At 71.0% G+C, this 19,435-nt stretch overlaps 1 protein-coding gene across 1 annotated transcript; it reads left to right on the top strand.

Annotated features, from left to right (window-relative positions):
• Nucleotides 1-1,186: 1,186 nt before the first annotated feature.
• Nucleotides 1,187-19,385, top strand: KIF5A (kinesin family member 5A). The gene is given in 27 exon segments (XM_054004648.1): nucleotides 1,187-1,486; nucleotides 3,643-3,730; nucleotides 4,744-4,817; nucleotides 4,905-5,009; nucleotides 5,123-5,171; nucleotides 5,497-5,552; nucleotides 5,640-5,727; nucleotides 6,638-6,762; nucleotides 7,352-7,456; nucleotides 8,253-8,401; nucleotides 9,016-9,164; nucleotides 9,480-9,673; nucleotides 9,985-10,053; nucleotides 10,982-11,156; nucleotides 11,159-11,187; nucleotides 11,932-12,078; nucleotides 12,837-12,852; nucleotides 12,855-13,024; nucleotides 13,578-13,695; nucleotides 14,133-14,200; nucleotides 14,710-14,819; nucleotides 15,289-15,390; nucleotides 15,884-15,944; nucleotides 16,030-16,101; nucleotides 16,396-16,500; nucleotides 17,888-18,101; nucleotides 19,247-19,385. Coding segments are annotated over 27 exon segments (2,880 nt in total). The 5' UTR covers nucleotides 1,187-1,357; the 3' UTR covers nucleotides 19,360-19,385.
• The last annotated feature ends 50 nt before the right edge of the window (nucleotides 19,386-19,435 follow it).

The raw sequence follows: 19,435 nt of genomic DNA, 5'->3' as shown, positions 1-19,435 counted from the left end.
ACGGACACGGAGGGGGACAATGGGGTGGGACAGGGGGCACACGGCCACGGGCGGGGCACGGGGGTGCAAGGGAGACACACCGGCGGTGAACAAGGGGCGGGGAACGGGGGGGGAGACACAGGGGGCGACACAGAGGGGGACGCACGGGTGGGGGCACACGGGGACACGCACGGGGACACACATGGGGGGGGCACACGGGGAGCACACGGGGGGACACAGAGCGGGAAACGCGGGGGGGCACAGGGGCACGCAGTGGGGGCACGCCCGGGTGGCACATGAGGGGCACATGGGAGAGCGCAGGGAGGGGGGACACGGGGGGACACGGGGGGACACCCGGGGCAGACACAGGCTGGGTGGCACTGGGGGGCACCCATGGGGGTGCGTCCCATGGCGAGGCTGCAGTTCTCACCCGCGGGAGACCCCCGGGGTCAGCTCCGGACCGCCCTCCCGGCGTGTTTGGGGGGTTACACAGAGGGGGGGGGGGACCTCCGGGCCGGGCAGGGTCCCCAGAGTGCCGGGGGGGATGAGTCAGGACCGCTGCCTTCCCGCGGGGGGGGGGGGGGGGGGGGGGACACACCGAGCAGGGCGGCCGGGGGGAGGCTGGCCCTGCTCCCCCCTCCCCAGCCGCGCCGGGGTCCCGTCCCCCGGCCCGTCCTGCTCCCCCCGCCGTGAATCAGCATTTTGGGGGGGGGGGGGGGGTCCATCCACCGGGCTGCGTCCCCCCCCTCCAGTTCCGTCCACCTTAAGAGCCGCGGGCGGCTCCACCTTAAGGCGGGGGAGGGGGCGCGGGGGGGGGGGGGGCGGCCCCCCCCACCCCCGGTCCCGGGGCTGCAGTGGCGACAGCAGCGGTCACAGGAGCGGCGACAGCGGCAGCTGCGGAGCGTCAGCCCCGCCCGGCGCCGCCTCCCGCATCCTGCAGCCCGCCAGCCGCATCCCTGAGCAGCATCCCGCATCCCGCAGCGCGGGCAGCATCCCGCATCCCTGGGTACCACCCGCAGCCCTGGGTACCACCCTGCAGTGCTGAGCAGCATCCTGCATCCCGGGCAGCGTTCCGAGTCCTTGGGTACCACCCGGGCAGCATCCTGCATCCCTGAGCAGCATCCTGCATCTTTGGGCAGCATCCTGCATCCGTGAGCAGCATCCCGCATCCCTGGGTACCACCCGGGCAGCATCCTGCATCCCTGAGCAGCATCCTGCATCTTTGGGCAGCATCCTGCATCCGTGAGCAGCATCCTGCAGCCTCGGGTACCGCTCGGCACCCCCGGGTGACATCCTGCAGCCCGGTGCCACCTGAGCCTTAGGCTGTGACAGCCCCGCTCCCGTGGCCCCCCCGTCTCGACGCCCCCCGAGCCCCGCCATGGCCGAGCCCAGCTCCGAGTGCAGCATCAAGGTGCTGTGCCGCTTCCGGCCCCTCAACCAGGCCGAGATCCTGCGGGGGGACAAGTTCCTGCCCGTGTTCCAGGGGGACGACAGCGTCGTGGTGGGGGTGAGTCAGAGCGGGGGCCCCCCCAGGCTGGGGGGGGGAGGCGGGCAGGCACCCCCACGTCGGGAGGGGGCCCCCGGAGCGGGGGCGCTGTCACTTGGGGGGCAGATCCTGCTCTGGGGGGGCGAAGCGCTGCTGGGTGTGGCCGCTGCCCCCCGGGACTCTTCCCATGCCCCCCCCCCCCCCACCCCCTCCCCCCATTTCCAAGGCTCCGGGCACTCCCAGTTTGCCCAGTGCCGTTGGGGGGGGGGTGTTTACAATGAGCGGAAACGCCCTGACCCCCCCCACCCCGGGGGGGGCACGATCGACCCCCAGAGCAGCCGCGGGGAGGGGGGGGGGTGCCGCAGATCCCCCCCCCTCCCCCTGGCGCTGCGGCCCTGCCCTTTGTTAGGGGCTCATCCGGGGGGCGTCGGAGGCCCCCAGAATATCGCCACCCCCCCCCATAACGGCGCCGGGGGGCGACGGTCCCGGGGGGCAGCGGGGTGTGGGCGCGGGGGGGGTCTGCGGGCGCGGGGAGGGGTCCGTGGATGCGGGGGGTCCGTGCCTGGGGGGGATTCCATGGCGGGGGGGGCCGTGGATGGGGTGTCAGTGCATGAGGGGGGTCCCTGGATGGATGGGGGGTCCCTGGATGGATGGGGGGTCCCTGGATGGATGGGGGGTCCCTGGGTGGGGGGGTCCCTGGCCGGGGGTGTCGCGGTGCGGCTGTGCCGGCGCAATGCGGGGGGAAGGGGGGCTGCGGGTGCGGGGGGGGGCTGCGGGGGTGGCGTTGCGGGTTGGGGGTGTGGGTTAGGGCTGGGGGGATGCGGGGGCAGGGCAGGATGGGGGTGCGGGGGGTGCGCAGAGGTTGCGTGACCGGCGGCGGCGGCGGGCGGGGCCGCGGAGCTGCGGCGGCTGCGGGGGGGGCCGGGGGGAGCGGGGGCGCGGGCTGCTGTCACCGGCTGTGCCCGCGTCCCCGAGCCCGTGGCTCCCCATGGCCGTGTGTCCCCGTGTCCGTGTGTCCGTGGGTCCCCATGTTCCCGTGTCCCCATGTCCCCGTGTCCGTGTGTCCCCATGTCCGTGTGTCCGTGTGTCCGTGGGTCCCCATGTTCCCGTGTCCCCATGTCCCCATGTCCGTGTCCCCGTGTCCCCATGGCCGTGTGTCCCCGTGTCCGTGTGTCCGTGGGTCCCCATGTTCCCGTGTCCCCATGTCCCCATGTCCGTGTCCCCGTGTCCCCATGGCCCTGTGTCCCCGTGTCCGTGTGTCCGTGTGTCCGTGGGTCCCCATGTCCCCGTGTCCGTGTGTCCCCATGTCCCCATGTCCCCATGTCCCCGTGTCCCCATGTCCGTGTGTCCCTATGTCCCCATGTCCCCGTGTCCGTGTGTCCCCATGTCCCCATGTCCGTGTGTCCCCATGTCCCCATGTCCCCGAGCCCCTGGGTCCCCATGTCCCCGTGTCCCCGTGTGTCCGTGTGTCCCCGTGTCCCCGTGTCCCCATGTCCGTGTGTCCCGGCTCAGCACCGGGGCCTGGACAGCTCCCAGGGGTGGGGGGTGTACGGGAGGGGGCGCTGGGGGATTCTCTGGGGGTCTCTGGGCGTGTAGGGGGGGCTGGGGGTGTCTGACTGTCTATGGGGGGGGGCTCTGTGGGGGACCTGGGGGGGTCCTTGGGGATCTAGGGGGGGGTCTATGGGGGTCTCATGGGGGGGTGGGGGGATGGAAGATGGAACGGAGGAGGTCTCGGGGGGTCAGGCTGAGGGGTCTGTGGGGTCTGTGGGGGATTGGGAGCCTGTGGGGGTCTGTGGGGGGCTGGGGGGTCCTTGGGGGTTTGTGGGGCTGTGGGGGGCTAAGGGGACTGTGGGGATCTATGGGGAAGTCTGGGGAGTTCTGGGGGTCTGTGGGGGGCTCAGGGGTCTGTGGGGATCTGTGGGGAGTTCTGGGGGTCTGTGAGAGTGGGGGGTGTGTGGCTATTTGGGGCCTGGGGTGTGTGGGGGCCGGGTCCATGAATGGGGGTGCAAGGGGGGTTCAGGGTGGGTATCAGGGGTACAGGGCCCTACAGCCTCCCACCTCCCTCCCTGGGACTCACCGGACCTGAGGGGAGCCCCGAGGCTGTGCCAGCCCCCAGCGCCTCGGGGGGGTCTCTCTGGCCAGTGACCCCCGTGTGTGTCCCTCTGTCACCCCCCCAGGGCAAGCCCTACGTCTTCGACCGCGTGTTCCCCCCGAACACCACGCAGGAGCAGGTGTACCACGCCTGTGCCATGCAGATCGTCAAGGGTGAGGGACCCGTGGGACAGCCCGGGACAGCCCGGGACAGCCCGGGACAGCCTGGGGACAGTGTGGGGACAGCCTGGGACAGCCTGGGACAGCCCGGGACAGCCCGGGACAGCCCGGGACAGCCTGGGGACAGCCTGGGACAGCCTAGGGACAGTGTGGGGACAGTGTGGGACAGCCTGGGACAGCCTGGGACAGCCTGGGGACAGTGTGGTGACAGCCCGGGACAGCCTGGGGACAGTGGTGACAGCCTGGGACAGCCCGGGACAGCCTGGGGACAGTGGGGACAGCCTGGGACAGCCTGGGACAGCCTGGGGACAGTGTGGGGACAGTGTGGGGACAGCCCGGGACAGCCCGGGACAGCCTGGAGACAGCCCGGGACAGTGTGGGGATAGCCCGGGACAGCCTGGGACAACCTGGAGACTGCCCGGGACAGCCTGGGGACAGTGTGGGGACAGCCCAGGACAACCTGGGACAACCTGGGACAGCCCGGGACAGCCCGGGACAGCCTGGGGACAGTGTGGGGACAGCCTGGGACAACCTGGGACAGCCCGGGACAGCCTGGGGACAGCCTGGGGACAGCCTGGGGACACCAGGGAGCCCTGGGCAGGGAGGTCTGGGGGTGTCCAAAAGGACCTGGGAGCTCTGCAGGACTTTGAGGGGGGGTCACTGCAGTGCCCGGGGGTTTTGGGGTGTCCTTTGGAGGGTCACTGCAGTGCCCGGGGGTTTTGGGGTGTCCTTTGGAGGGTCACTGCAGTGCCCGGGGGTTTTGGGGTGTCTCTGAGATCCTTTGGGGTGTCTTGGGGTATCCCAGAGGGGCTCAGGGGTGAGCTCGGGTACCTGGGAGGCTCAGGGATATTTGGGATTCCCAGAGGGGTCGCTTGGGGTTTGGGGAGGGGGGGGTGTCTGTGATGTCCCTGGGGGTCCTGGCGGTGTTTGGGGGTCCTGGCGGTGTTTGGGGGTCCTGGTGGTGTTTGGGGGTCCTGGGGGGGCCAATCCCATCTCGCCCCCCCCAGATGTGCTGGCCGGGTACAACGGCACCATCTTCGCCTACGGGCAGACGTCGTCGGGCAAGACCCACACCATGGAGGTGAGGGGGGCACTGGGGGCTCCCAGGGGGCCGGGGGGGGGGCACCGGGGGGGCCCGGGGGATTACTGCCCCCCGCCCACCCCGCAGGGGAAGCTGCACGACCCCCAGCAGATGGGCATCATCCCCCGCATCGCCCGCGACATCTTCAACCACATCTACTCCATGGACGAGAACCTGGAGTTCCACATCAAGGTGGGCACTGGGAGCACTGGGAGCACTGGGAGGAGCTCGGGGGGGGCACTGGGAGGCCGGCCCCCAGCTGGCACCCAACGCCCACCCCCGACACCCCCATCCCCCCCCCCCAGGTGTCCTACTTTGAAATTTACCTGGACAAGATCCGGGACCTGCTGGACAGTGAGTGGGGCGGCACTGGGGGATACTGGTGGGCACTGGGAAGATCTGGGAGTCACTGGGAAGCTCTTGGGGCCAGCTGAGGAGCACTGGGAGCACTGGGAATGACAGGGTGATTACTGGGAAGAACTGGAAGGCAATGGAAGGGGATGGGGAGCACTGGGAGGCACTGGGTGGTTACTGGGAGGCACTGGGAAGCACTGGGTGGTTACTGGGAGGCACTGGGAGGCACTGGGAGGCACTGGGAGGCACTGGGTGGTTACTGGGAGGCACTGGGAGCTCCTGGAGCACGGTGGGAGGCCACAGCCCCCCTCCTGTCCCCTCGCAGTGACCAAGACCAACCTGGCGGTGCACGAGGACAAGAACCGGGTCCCCTACGTCAAGGTGAGGGCCGGGGGGTCCCGGGGGCACTCCCGGGGGGAGGGGCTGGGCCCCCCTGAGCCCCCCCGTGGCCGCTCCCCCCCCCCCCAGGGCTGCACCGAGCGCTTCGTGTCCAGCCCCGAGGAGATCCTGGATGTCATCGACGAGGGGAAATCCAACCGGCACGTGGCTGTCACCAGTGAGGGACACGGGGACACGGGGGGGACACGGGGGCATGGGGGGCAGGGGGAGCATGGGGGGCATGGGGGGCATGGGGGGACATGGGGGGCATGGGGGACATGGGGACATGGGGGGCATGGGGGGACATGGGGGATATGGGGGCAGGGGGGCATGGGGACACGGGGGGGCATGGGGGGCATGGGGGGCATGGGGGGATATGGGGGACATGGGGGACATGGGGGGACATGGGGGGACATGGGGGACATGGGGATATGGGGGGACACGGGGGACATGGGGGGCATGGGGGGCATGGGGGACATGGGGACACGGGACACGGGGACATGGGGGGACATGGGGGGACATGGGGACATGGGGGGACATGGGGGGACACGGGGGGACACGGGGGGCATGGGGGCAGGGGGGCATGGGGACATGGGGGGCAGGGGGGGGCATGGGGGCATGGGGACATGGGGGACATGGGGGGCATGCGGGGGCATGGGGGGCATGGGGGGACATGGGGACATGGGGACACGGGGGGCATGCGGGGGGCATGGGGACACCGGGGGGCCATGGGGGGCATGGGGACATGGGGGGGCATGGGGGACATGGGGGACATGGGGGGCATGGGACACCCAACTGGTGCATGGCTGTCACGGTGAGGGACACGAGGGGACACGAGGGGCTGGGGACAGCTTGCTGGGGGTCCCGCGGGCTCTGGGGTGCCATGGGACACCCCGCAGGAGTTCTGGGGTCCCCGGGGCTCTCCAGGGGTCCGCAGGGTGCTGTAGGACCCCCATGGCTGACTCGGGGTGCCGGGGAGTCCTTGAGCACTGCTGGGGGACGCTGTGGGCTCCCTGAGCCCTTTTGGGGGGCACGGCGGGGCGCGCTGCCGTCCTGGGGTGCCCCCAACGCGTGCCCCTGCCCCGCAGACATGAACGAGCACAGCTCCCGCAGCCACAGCATCTTCCTCATCCACATCAAGCAGGAGAACGTGGAGACCGAGCAGAAGCTCAGCGGGAAACTCTACCTGGTGGACCTGGCGGGCAGCGAGAAGGTGGGGGGGACCCCAGAGGTGGGGGGGGACCCCAAAGGTGGGGGGGACCCCAAAGGTGGGGGGACCCCGGAGCTGTGGGACTGCAGAGCTGGGGGTCCAGGGGAAGGGGGGATGGACTGGGGCACTAGGGGGGCACTGGGGGGGCACTGGGAGGGCACTGGGGGGCACTGGGGGGCACTGGGGCGGGTGTCCCCCCTGGAGGTGGTGCCTGGGGACGTTCATGAGATTTTGGGGGGCATTGGAGGGTTGGGAGCCTTTGGGGGGAGTCCATGGAGTTTGGGGGGATATTGGGGTTTTGGGGGACTTGGGGCCGTCTGTGGGGTTTTGGGGGGACTTTGGCGCTCTGTGGGACACTGGGAGGGTGGGGTCTTGGGGGGGTCAGTGAGTTTTTGGGGCCATTGGGGCCGTTTTTGGGGCCATCAGGTTTCAGGATCGTCAGGCTGGGTGGGGGTCTCTGGGGGGAGGTGTCTGGACTGGGGGTCTCCTGCCCGTTGGCATCCTTGGGTTGGGGTGTGGGACCATCCCTGGAGGGGTCCCTGGGGGAGGGGGGCACACGGGGGGTCCCTGAGCCATCCCCCCCCCTCCTCAGGTGAGCAAGACGGGGGCTGAGGGAGCCGTGCTGGACGAGGCCAAAAACATCAACAAGTCCCTGTCGGCGCTGGGCAACGTCATCTCGGCGCTGGCCGAGGGCACGGTGAGACCCCCGCGGTCCCCGGAGCCCCCCCGGCTGTCCCCCCCGCCTGTCCCACCCGGGTGTCCCCCAGCGAGGGGGTCCTGGGTGCGCCTCGCCCCCCCCTCCCCCCTTTCCCCCATGTCCCCCCAGGGTCCGGGGGAAGGGATGCACCTGCTGAGCCCCCTCCCCCCGTGCGCCCCCTCGGGGGTCCTGGGGTGGGGGACACCCCCCTGAGCCCCCCCCGCCGAGTGTCCCACCCTGCTGAGCCCCCTGCCCCCCGTGTGTCCCCTCCGGGGTCCTGCGAGGGGGACACCCCCTGATGGCTGCGTGTCCCCAACCCGAGCCCCCCGTGTGGCGCCCCGAGCCCCCTGCCCCCCGCGTGTCCACACCCGAGCCCCCAGCCCCGAGTGTGCCGCTGTGCCCCCCGCGTCCCTCTGAGCCCCCCGTGTGTGTCCCTGAGCCCCGAGACCCCCGTGTGTCCCCAACCCGAGCCCCCCGCCCTCCGCGTGTCCCCAACCCGAGCCCCCGGCCCCGAGTGTGCCGCTGTGCCCCCCCGTGTCCCTCTGAGCCCCCCGTGTTCCTCTGAGTCCCGAGACCCCCGTGTGTGTCCCCCTGAGCCTGCTGTCCCCATATGTCCCCAACCCGAGCCCCCCGCCCCCCATATGTCCCCCCGAGCCCGCTGTCCCCCCGTGTCCCCCTGAGCCCCCCGCCCCCGGTGTCCCCAACCCGAGCCCGCTGTCCCCCCGTGTCCCACTCCCGCGTGTCCCCCCGTGTCCCCCCGGGGGTCCCCGCGCTGAGGCCGCCCCTCCCCCCGCAGAAGGCGTACGTGCCCTATCGCGACAGCAAAATGACGCGGATCCTGCAGGACTCGCTGGGCGGCAACTGCCGCACCACCATGTTCATCTGCTGCTCCCCGTCCAGCTACAACGACGCCGAGACCAAATCCACGCTCATGTTCGGCCAGAGGTGGGGGCTGGGGGCGTCCCGCGCCCCCCCCCCCCCCGCGCCCCCTGAGCCCGCCTGGGGCAGGGGGTGTCCGGCTGCGCCCCCCCTGCCCCCATCCTCCGTGCCCCGCGTGCCCCCGAGGTTCACTGCCCCCCACTCCATGCCCAGAGCGCCCCGAGTGTCCCCGAGACCCCCCCCCCCGCCCCCCCAGCCGCACCCACGGACCCCAGCTGCACCCCAACAGCGCCTGCTGTACCCCAACTTCACCCACGGGGTCCCAGCCACACCCCAGCTCCCCCAATGGAACCCCAAGTGCTCCCAGTGCGCCCCAAGTTCCCCCAGTGCGCCCCACCTGCACCCAGTGTGCCCCAACAATGCCCAGCGCACCCCGACTGTGCCCCCACTGCACCCCAACAATGCCCAGTGCACTCCACCTGCACCCAGTGCACTCCAAGTGCCCCCAGTGCACCCCAAATTCCCCCCAGTGCGCCCCCAAGTGCCCCCTGCCCCCCCGGGGGCTGCGCCGGGGTCCCCAGGGGTGGGAGGGCAGTGCAGGGCAGGTGAGCCCGGAGTGACCCTGGAGTGGCCCCGGTGAGGGGGAGCGGGGGGGTCCCAGTTTCGGGTGCCCCCCCCAGGGCCAAGACGATCAAGAACACGGCGTCGGTGAACCTGGAGCTCACGGCCGAGCAGTGGAAGAAGAAGTTCGAGAAGGAGAAGGAGAAGAACAAAGCGCTGAGGGAGACGCTGGCGCGGCTGGAGGCTGAGCTGAGCCGCTGGCGGAGCGGTGAGGGGCACCCCGAGATGTGGGGGGGACCCCGGCACACCCACCGCCCCCCCCCAGCCCCGGTGGGGACATTGAGGCACAGCGTGTCTGCCTGGGGGGCAGGCTGTGAGGGGCACCCCGGTACCGGGAGGGGCATCCCGAGATGTGGGGGGACCCCAGCTGCGGGGAGGGGACCCCAACAGCCCCCAGCCCCCGGCGGAGACCCCGAGGCCGCGTCCTTCACCGGGGGAGGCTGAGCTGCGAGGGGCACCCGAGATGCGGGGGGGACCCCCAGCCCCGGTGGGGACACTGAGGCCGTGTCCCCCCCCCGCCCAGGGGAGGCCGTGCCCGAGACGGAGCAGCTGAACGAGGCCGAGGCGGGAACGGCGCCGGGGGAGGGCCAAGGGGGCGCCCCCGAGGAGCCCCCCCTGAACGACAACAGCTCCTCCATCGTCATCCACATCTCGGACGAGGAGCGCCACAAGTACGAGGAGGAGATCCGCAAGCTCTACAAGCAGCTGGATGACAAGGTGGGGACCCCCGGCAGGGTGGGGATCCCCCAGACCCCTCCGGACCTGCCAGGGACCCCCCCCCCCCCACCAGGACCCCTGAGCGCCCCAGGACACCTGGGGTCTGCCCAGCAGCCCCCAGACCCTCAGCGTGCCAGGACTGGGACACCCTGGCACCCTGGGACACCCTGGCAGCTCCCAGTTCCCCCCCCCTGGCAGCTCCCAGTTCCCCCCCCGGCAGCTCCCAGTTCCCCCCTGGACCCCCTGCCCCCCCCCCCCCCCGACCCCTGCAGCCCCTCGGGTGACCCCTGGGGACCCTCCTGTGCCCCCAGGACGACGAGATCAACCAGCAGAGCCAGATCATGGAGAAGCTCAAGCAGCAGATGCTGGACCAGGAGGAGGTGAGGGCCCTGCCCCCCACCCCGTGACCCCCCCTCTGTCTGCCTGACCCCCCGGACCCCTCCCAGAACCCTGGGTCCCTCTTGGACCCCTCTGGGACCTCTGGGCCCCTTCACCTTGAGTGTCCTGGGACCCTCCAAAACCTGACCCCCAGGACCCCAAAGTGGCCTCACCAGGACCCCCCAGGTCTCCTTTGGGACCCCCCCCCCCCGGGGACCCTCGAGGACCCTTCTGGGACCCCCAGTTGTGACTCTGCCAAGGCCACTTTGGGACTGGTCCCTGGGACCCCCCAGGACCTCTCAACCCGAGCCTCCCCCTCGACCTCTGTGTCTTCTGTGGGACCCCCACCATGACCCCTGGGACCCCCACTCTGATCCCTGGGACCCCCACCATGACCCCTGGGACCCCCCAGGACCCCTGGGACCCCCACTCTGAGCCCTGGGACCCTCCCATGACCCTTGGGACCCCACCATGACCCTGAGACCCCCATTCTGGTCTTTGGGATGCCCACCATGACTCTGGGACCCCCCCCCCCATGACCCCTGGGACCCTCCCATGACCCCTGGGACCCCCACCATGACCCCTGGGACCCCCACTCTGACCCCTGAGACCCCCCATGATCCCCGGGACCCACAATGACCACTGGGACCCCTCCATGACCCTGGGCCCCCACTCTGAGCCCTGGGACCCCCACTCTAATCACTGGGATGCCCACCATGACCCTGAGACCCCCCATTCTGATCTTTGGGTTGCCCACCATGACCCCTGGGACCCCCCATGACCCCTGGGCCCCCACTCTGAGCCGTGCCCCCCGTGCCCCCGTGCCCCCCGTGCCCCCCGTGCCCCCCGTGCCCCCTGTGCCCCCCGTGCCCCCCGTGCCCCCGTGCCCCCCGTGCCCCCCGTGCCCCCGTGCCCCCCGTGCCCCCGCAGGTGCTGGCGGCGGCGCGGGGCGGGGGCGAGGCGGCGCGCCGGGAGCTGGCGGCGCTGCGGGCCGAGCACGGCGCGGCGCGGGCCGAGGTCACCGAGGTGCTGGCGGCGCTGGAGGAGCTGGCGCGGAGCTACGACCGCAAGGCCCAGGAGGCCGAGGACACCGGGCGCCACAACCGCCGCTCGCCGACGAGCTGGCCCGCACCGAGGTGCGGAGGCCACCGGGAGAGCCGGGACAGCCCACGGGGAAACCTGCGTGGAGCCCATTGGGACCCTCACCCTCTGACGCTGCAAATCCCGAAGCCCCCTCCCCCAGGACAAGCTGGGACTCCCAAACCCAAACTGGGATGCTCCCAAAACAGGAGGCTCAGACTTGGGAGCCCCTTAAACCCCAAACTAGACCCCAAAGAGGGGACTCCCCCTCCCATCAAGCCACACCCCAAAAAAAGAGATTCCCCCCGACCAGAAGAGAGGATTCACCCCGCCTCAAACCAGCGCCAAACTGGGGAACCCTGCCCTGAAACTGGGATGCCGGGCTGGGTGCTCCTGAGGCACCCCGCGGGTGGGATCTTGGGGTGCTGGGGGTGGTGCCACAGGGCGGTTCCAGGGTTCCTGAGGGGTGCTGGGGTGCCAGGATGGGGGTACTGGGCAGCACTGGGCGGTACTGGGGCGTGCTGGGAGTGCCTGGAGTGGATGCCCGGGCAGCGGGGGCTCGGGCAGGGGCAGCTGGGCAGGGTGTGCCGGGGGTGAGGGCACGCGGGGGTGCCAGGGCTGTCGGGGGGCACAGGGGGTGCTGGGGGTGTCGGGGAGTGTTGGGGCTCTCAGGTGCGGGAGGTGCTGCTGCACCTGGCCCCGCAGGATGTCCTGGGTGTCCCCTGGTGGCCCGGGGGTCCCCGGGGGGTGCCGGGGTGCCGCCGCCCGCGGTGCCGAGCCCAGCCCTGCCGGTGTCGCAGGCCACCACGCTGTCGCTGGAGTCGGAGCTGTCGCGGGCACGGGAGCTCGGGGGGCAGCAGCGCCGCCGCGCCGCCGAGGTGCTCAACGGGCTCCTGCGGGACCTGAGCGAGCTCAGCGCCCTCGTGGGCAGCGGCGACATCAAACTGGTGAGGGGCACCGGGGCACGGGGGGCACGGAGGGCACGGAGCGGGGGGGTCTGTGCCATGGGGGATGTGCCCCTGCCGTGCGCTTCCCACGGCCGGGGTGTCCCTGCCATGCCTGTGCCACGCCCTGCCCGTGCCGTGCCTGATGTGCCCGTGCCAGGCAGTGCCCACAGCAGAGCCGTGTCACGTCACAACCCGGCTGTGCCATGCCCATCCCGTGTCCCTTCTGTGCCCGTTCCGTGTCCATTCCGTGTCCCCATGGTGCCCGTGCCACCATACCCCTGTGAGTGTCACACCCACGCTGTGCCAGGCTGTGCTGCCTGTGCCATGCCCACGCCATGCCCACGCCATGCCCAGGTGTGTGAAGCGACCATGCCATCCCTGCTGTGTGCCAAGCCCGTGCCACACCCGTGTGTGGGACATGCCTGTGCCACACTGTGCCATACCCATACCCACGCTGTGCCATTCCTGTGCTGTGCCATGCCATTGCCATACCCACACTGTGACATTCCTGTGGCATGCCATGCCATACCCACGCTGTGCCATTCCTGTGCCATACCCACGCTGTGCCATACCCACGCTGTGCCGTTCCTGTGCCATGCCATGCCATACCCACGCTGTGCCATACCCACACTGTGACATTCCTGTGGCATGCCATGCCATACCCACGCTGTGCCGTTCCTGTGCCATACCCACGCTGTGCCATACCCCACGCTGTGCCGTTCCTGTGCCCCTGCCCGGCGTTTGCCCTGCCCTCCCAGCCCGTGGAGGTGAGCGGGCCATCGAGGAGGAGTTCGCGGTTGCCCGGCTCTACATCAGCAAGATCAAGTCGGAGGTGAAGTCGGTGGTGAAGCGCTGCCGGCAGCTGGAGAACCTGCAGGTCGAGTGCCACCGCAAGCTGGAGGTGACGGGGCGCGAGCTGTCCTCCTGCCAGCTCCTCATCTCCCAGGTGTGCCAGGGCCGGGGCGATGCCACCCGCCACGGGGACCCTGGGGTCTGCTGGCACAGGGTTTAGTGTCCCTGGGATTTGGTGACACCAGGGATTGGCAGCTCCAAGGTCTGGCAGCTGAAGGCTTTGGTGTCCCCAGAATTTGGTGGCTTCGGGGTTCTGTGACCCAGGTTTGGTGGCCCCAGGGTTTGGTTTCCCTAGGGTTTGGTGGCCCGGGGTGTGGTGGCCCTGGATTTCTTAGCCCTGGGTTTGGTGGGACCGGACTTTACTGGTCCAAGGGTTTGACTCCCCTGTGCTGGGGGCTTGGTGGCTCTGGGCGTGCGGTGGGGGTGGCCCGGGGGGTGCTGCGGGGACGTTTCCCGCGGCTGTCGGGGTCAGGTGCCCCTGGGGGTGTCGGGGGCACCTGGGGGTGCTCCTGGGCTTGCCAGGGTGGTGCCCCCGCGGGTGCTGGGGGGATGGTGCGGGGGTGGGTGCCGGGAGCTGGGTGCCCGCGCGTGCCGGGGGTGCCGGTGCCCCCCGGGCGGAGGCTGAGGCCGGTGCGGTGCCGGTGCAGCACGAGGCGAAGATCCGCTCGCTGACCGAGTACGCGCAGAGCCTGGAGCTGCGCAAGCGGCACCTGGAGGAGGCGCACGACGCGCTCGGGGAGGAGCTGGCGCGGCTGCAGGCGCAGGGTGGGGGGCGCGGGGGGCTTGGGGACAGTGCGGGAGCACGAGGGGGGCCCGGGGGCGCGGGGGGCTTGGGGACAGTGCGGGAGCACGGGGGGCCCGGGGGCACGGGGGGAGTCTGAGGGCATGGGGGGCGCAGGGTCTGGCCGCGGCTGCAGCAGCGGGAGGGTGGGGGGGAGTTTGGGGGGGGCTGGGGGGCTCGAGGGAATGGGGGGAGAATGGGGTGGCACAGGGGGATTCGGGGGCTGTGGGGACAAGGGGGGCTGGGGGAGTATGGGGTGGTACAGGGGGCTCAGGGGATGGGGGCACAGGGGTGGGGGACATGGGGGGCTGGGTGAGTTCGGGGGGCTGGGGGGCCATGGAGGGGATTGGGGGGGCTGGGGAGTGCACAGGGGGACTCGGGGGGAGGGGCTGAGGGGTCCCTGTCCTGCCGGGTCCTTCAGAGGCTGCGCAGGGGGCAGCTCGGAAGCAGCGCGAGCACGATGAGACCCAGGACACGGACGAGGTCAAGGTGGGGGGTGCAGGGGGGCACAGCAACCCTGGGGGGCTCAGGGTCCCTGGAGGGTGTGGGGATTGGGCAGGGGGGACAGCTGGGGGTTCTTACGGTGTGTGAGAGGTGCTCGAGGTGGGTGAGGGTCCCTGGGGTGCTGGGGGGTGCTGGGGGTCTGTGGGGTGTTGGGGGTGTGCTGGGGAGGTTGGGGTCACCGTGAGGCGGGGGTGCAGAGTGTGGGGGTCCTGGGAGATGTCAGGTCTAAGGACTTGCTGGGAATGTGGGCGTGCTGAGGTTCCCAGGAGATGTTGGGTTGTGGGGTCCCAGGGGTTGTTGGGGTGTGAGGTCCGGGGGGTTTTGGGGTGTGGGGTCCTGGGGGTTTTGGGGGTGTGGGGTCCCCGGGGGATTTTGGGGTGTGGGGTCCCCGGGGGTGTTGGGTCCCTGGGAGGTGCTGTGGTGGGAGGTGCTGGGGTGCCCAGGAAATGTTGGGGGTGCCGGGGTGCCCGAGCTGAGGCCCCGCGTGGGCGCAGGCGGCGCTGGAGCTGCAGCTCGAGAGCCAGCGCGAGGCCCAGCACAAGCAGCTGGCGCGGCTGCGGGACGAGGTCAACGAGCGGCAGAAAACCATCGATGAGCTGCGCGAGTGAGCGAGCCCGGCCCTGACCCCGAAATCTGACCCCAAAACGGATCCCCCCCAAACCCAGGCCAGACCCTGCCCCTGCCCCTGCCCCATTCCTGACTGTCCCTGACCCAGCTGTGACCTGGCCCTGCCCCTGACTGATCTCAGCCCTGTCCAGGCTGTCCCCCTCCTCCCCACCCAGCCCTGTCCCTTGCCTGGCTCATCCTTGGAGGGATGGACGGTGGGGGCAAGCAAGGACAATGCCCTGGATGTCTCCATCCATCCATCATCCATCCATCCCTCTGTCCATCCATCCATCCCCTGAATGCTGTCCATCATCCTCAGCCCCCTCGACCTCATGTCCATCAGTCTGTCCATCCCCTGACCCCGTGTCTGTCCACCCATGGCCCCCTGTCCATCCATCCGTCTGTTCCCGTGTCCTCCCGTCCCCGTGTCCGTCCATGCCTGACCCGTGTCCGTGTGTCCGTCACAGCCAGAACCAGAAGCTGGAGCTGGAGCTGGAGCGGCTGCGGGCGGAGCACGAGGCGCTGCGGGCGGAGGAGCGCGCCAAGGCGGCGCGGCTGCAGGAGCTCACGTGAGACCCCCAGGACCCCAACCCGGGGCCTCTGGGGTTCCCCTCGAGACCCCAACCCAACCCCAGGGCTCCCCACATTCCCCTGGGGACCCCAACCCAACCCCAGAACCCACCAGGGACTCACCTCAGGACCCCAAGCCCATCCCCCACTGCCCTGCCGACACACCAGGACCCCCAAACCCCAGGGCCCCCAAGACCCATCCTTGAGACACTAAACTTTACCCCCGGAGCCCCCCAGGACCCCCTGACATCCCCCAACCTTCAAGTGACCCCCCCCAACTTTGGGGTGCTGCCCAACATCGGGGTGACCCCCCTAACCTTTGAAGGACACCTCCATTCTTCGGGTGCCCCCCTCAAGCTTGAAGTGACCCTCCCAACTTCGGGGTGCCCTCCCCTCCTTGTACTGACTCCTCCAGTCTTGGGCTGCCCCCCCAAACCCAGGGGTGCTCCCCCTCGGATGGAGCCCCCCTAAATTTGGGTCCCTGCCCCCCAGGCTCCTCTACGAGCGCCACGAGCAGTCCAAGCAGGACCTCAAGGGGCTGGAGGAGACCGTGGTAGGTGGGGGGGCCTGGGGGGCTCAGAGGAGTCGGGGGGGGGTTTGGGGGTCCCCGTGCACCCCCTCACCCCCCGCCCCCCCAGGCCCGTGAACTCCAGACCCTCCACAACCTGCGCAAGCTGTTTGTTCAAGACGTCACGACTCGAGTCAAGAAAGTGAGGGGGGAAAAGGGGAAAAGGGGGGGAAAATGGGGGAAAAGGGGGGGAAATGGGGGGCAATGAAGGAAAAGAGGGAAAAATGGGGGAAAAGGGGGGGAAATGGGGGGCAATGAAGGAAAAGAGGGATAAAGGGGTGAGAGGGGGGACAAATGGGGGGCTGAAAGTGGGGTACGGGAAGAGTGTGGGGTCGGGAAGGGAAGGGAAGGGAAGGGAAGGGAAGGGAAGGGAAGGGAAGGGAAGGGGTTTCCCAGTGGGGGGATCTGATTCCGACGGGGGTCCCCGTGCCCCCAGAGCGCAGAGCTGGAACCCGAGGACAGTGGGGGGCTCCACTCCCAGAAGCAGAAGATTTCCTTTCTTGAGAACAACCTGGAGCAGCTTACAAAGGTTCACAAACAGGTGCGCGGGGGGGGGCACCGGGGGGGGGGCAGGGGGCACCCACCCCAGGCCCCTCCAGTTCTGCAGCCTCCCTCGCTTTCCTGGATCCCCCTGCAGCTCCTTTCCCTCCTGCCCCCCATTCCTGAGTGCCCCCCCCGTCCCGGGGTGACCCCGGCCCCTCGCTGATGCCGGCTCTGTTGCCCCCCCCCGTTGCCTCCCCCCAGCTGGATCTCTGGGTGTCCAAGGTACCGAGCCCCCCCCCCCGGCACCTGGGGAGGGCAATAGACCCCCCCCAGTCCTCCCTGCCCCCCTGGAAGCCCCCGGTTCTGCGGGGTGGGGGGCACCGTTCTGACCGGCACCTTCCTGCCTGCCCCCCCCCCACCCCGGCTGTGAGCCCCTCCCTCACTCCCTGCGCCCCCCAGCCCCCCCTCACTGCCCCCCAGCACAGCCCTGCACTGGCCATGGGGCACGGCTGGGGGTGGCACACCCGGGACAGCCCAGGACAGCCCGGGACACGGCTGGGGGGGCTGGGACCCCCCACGTACCACTGGGGCACGGAGACCCCCGAGACCCCGCCGGGGCCGGGGGGGCTGCGGGGCTGGTGCCGCTGCGTGCCCGGTGCCGGTGCCTGTCGGTGCCGGTGTCAGTGCTGGTACCGGTGTGTGCCGGTGTCGGTGCCGGTGTCAGTGCTGGTACCGGTGTGTGCCGGTGTCGGTGCCGGTGCCGGTGTGTGCGGGTGTTGCTGTTGGTACCGGTGCGTGCCGCTGTGTGCGGGTGCCGGCGCCGGTACCGGCGGCTGTGGATGGGTGTGGATGTGCCGCTGTGTGCGGATGTTGGTGCCGGTGTCCGTGCCGGTGTCGGGGCCGGTACCAGCGGCTGTGGATGTGCCGGTACCGGTGTGTGCCGCTGTGTGCGGGTGTCGGTGCCCGTGCCGGTACCGGCGGCTGTGGATGTGCCGGTGCCGGTACCGGTGTGTGCCGCTGTGTGCGGATGTTGGTGCCGGTGTCCGTGCCGGTGCTGGTGAATGCCGGTGTCGGTGCCCGTGCCGGTACCGGTGTGTGCCGCTGTGTGCGGATGTTGGTGCCGGTGCCGGTGTCCGTGCCGGTGTCGGTGCCGGTACCGGCGGCTGTGGATGGGTGTGGATGTGCCGGTGCCGGTACCGGTGTGTGCCGCTGTGTGCGGATGTCGGTGCCGGGGCAGGTGCGAGTGATGTTGGCAGTGGGTCCCGGTGCCGGTGGGGTCGCGGTGCCGGTGCTGGTGGGGTCCCGGTGCCGGCGCCGGTGCCGCCGCGAGCCCCGGGCCGGGCACAGGGCAGGGCAGGGCCGGGTTCGGGCGGCACGGCAGGTGCCGCAGGGGGCCGGGGCGGGGTGCCGGTGCCGGTGCCGGTACTGACGCGCCGGTCGCGCAGCTGGTCCGTGACAATGCAGACCTGCGCTGTGAGCTTCCGAAGCTGGAGAAGCGGCTGCGCGCTACGGCTGGGCGCGTGCAGGCCCTGGAGGGGGCGCTGAGGGCGGCCAAGGAGGGGGCGCGCCTGGACAAGCGGCGCTACCAGCAGGAGGTGGAGCGGATCCGCGAGGCCGTGCGGGCCCGGGGGGCGCGCCGGGGGCCCGGGGCACACATCGGTACGGGCGGCACGGCGGGCACCGGGACGCGGGCTGCGGGGTGGGCACGGGGGGGTGAAGGGGGTGTGGGGGGTGTAGGGTGGGCATGGAGGGTGCGGGGTGCGGGGTGGGCACAGGGGGTGCGGGGGATGTGGGGGGTGCGGGGTGGGCATGGAGGGTGCGGGGGATGTGGGGGGTGCGGGGGGGGCACAGGTACAGGGGTGTAGGGTGGGCATGGGGGGTGCGGGGTGGGCACAGGGGGTGCGGGGGGTGTGGGAGGTGCAGGGTGGGCATGGGGGGTGCGGGGGATGTGGGGGGTGCGGGGGGGCACAGGTACAGGGGTGTAGGGTGGGCATGGAGGGTGAGGGGGATGTGGGGGGTGCGGGGGGGCACAGGTACAGGGGTGTAGGGTGGGCATGGAGGGTGCAGGGGGTGTGGGGGTGTAGGGTGGGCATGGAGGGTGCAGGGGGTGCGGGGTGCGGGGGTGGGCACAGGGGGTGCGGGGGGTGTGGGAGGTGCAGGGTGGTCATGGGGGGTGCAAGGGGGGTGTGGGGGGTGCGGGGGGGGCACAGGTACAGGGGTGTAGGGTGGGCACGGGGGTTGCAGGGGGATGTGGGGGGTGTAGGGTGGGCACAGGTACAGGGGTGCGGGGTGGGCACGGAGGGTGAAGGGGATGTGGGGGGTGTAGGGTGGGCATAGGGGGTGCGGGGGGTGTGGGAGGTGCAGGGTAGTCATGGGGGGTGCAAGGGGGTGTGGGAGGTGCGGGGTGGGCACAGGTACAGGGGTACAGGGGGATGTGGGGGTGCAGGGTGGTCATAGGGGGTGCAGGGGGTGCGGGGTGGGCACAGGGGGTGTGGGAGGTGCACAGTGGGCACAGGTACAGGGGTACAGGGGATGTGGGGGGTACAGGGTGGGCACGGGGGGTGCGGGGGGGTGCAGGGTGGGCACAGAGGGTGCAGGGGGTGTGGGGAGTGCGGGCACATGGGGGGGGTGCAAGGTGGGCACCCAGCCCGGCACACTCTGGGCTGCGGGGGGGGCGCGGGGGCTGACACCCCCTCCCTGCACGAGGGCAGAGGGTCCGGCCCAGGGGGTGCCTCAGACTCTGGGGGGGCTCCCTGGGGGTGCCGGGTGCCAGCCAGCGCCCCTCACCCCCCGTGCCCCCCCAGCCAAGCCGGTGCGGCCGGGGCAGGTGCCATCGCCCACCGGGCTCAGCTACACCAACAGCCTGTTCCAGGGGTACCCCGGGGGGGGCCCCCTGCCCGGCCCCCACGGCCTGTGAGTGGGGAGGGGCCGGGGGGAATGGGGGGGGGGGCACAGGGGGTGCAGGGGCACGGGGGTGGGGGAGGGCAAGGAGG

The sequence above is a fragment of the Vidua macroura genome, unplaced genomic scaffold (genome assembly GCF_024509145.1).
Source record: "Vidua macroura isolate BioBank_ID:100142 unplaced genomic scaffold, ASM2450914v1 whyUn_scaffold_107, whole genome shotgun sequence".
In the NCBI taxonomy this organism is placed as follows: domain Eukaryota; kingdom Metazoa; phylum Chordata; class Aves; order Passeriformes; family Viduidae; genus Vidua; species Vidua macroura.
This window is presented reverse-complemented; position numbering and strand designations above follow the sequence as displayed.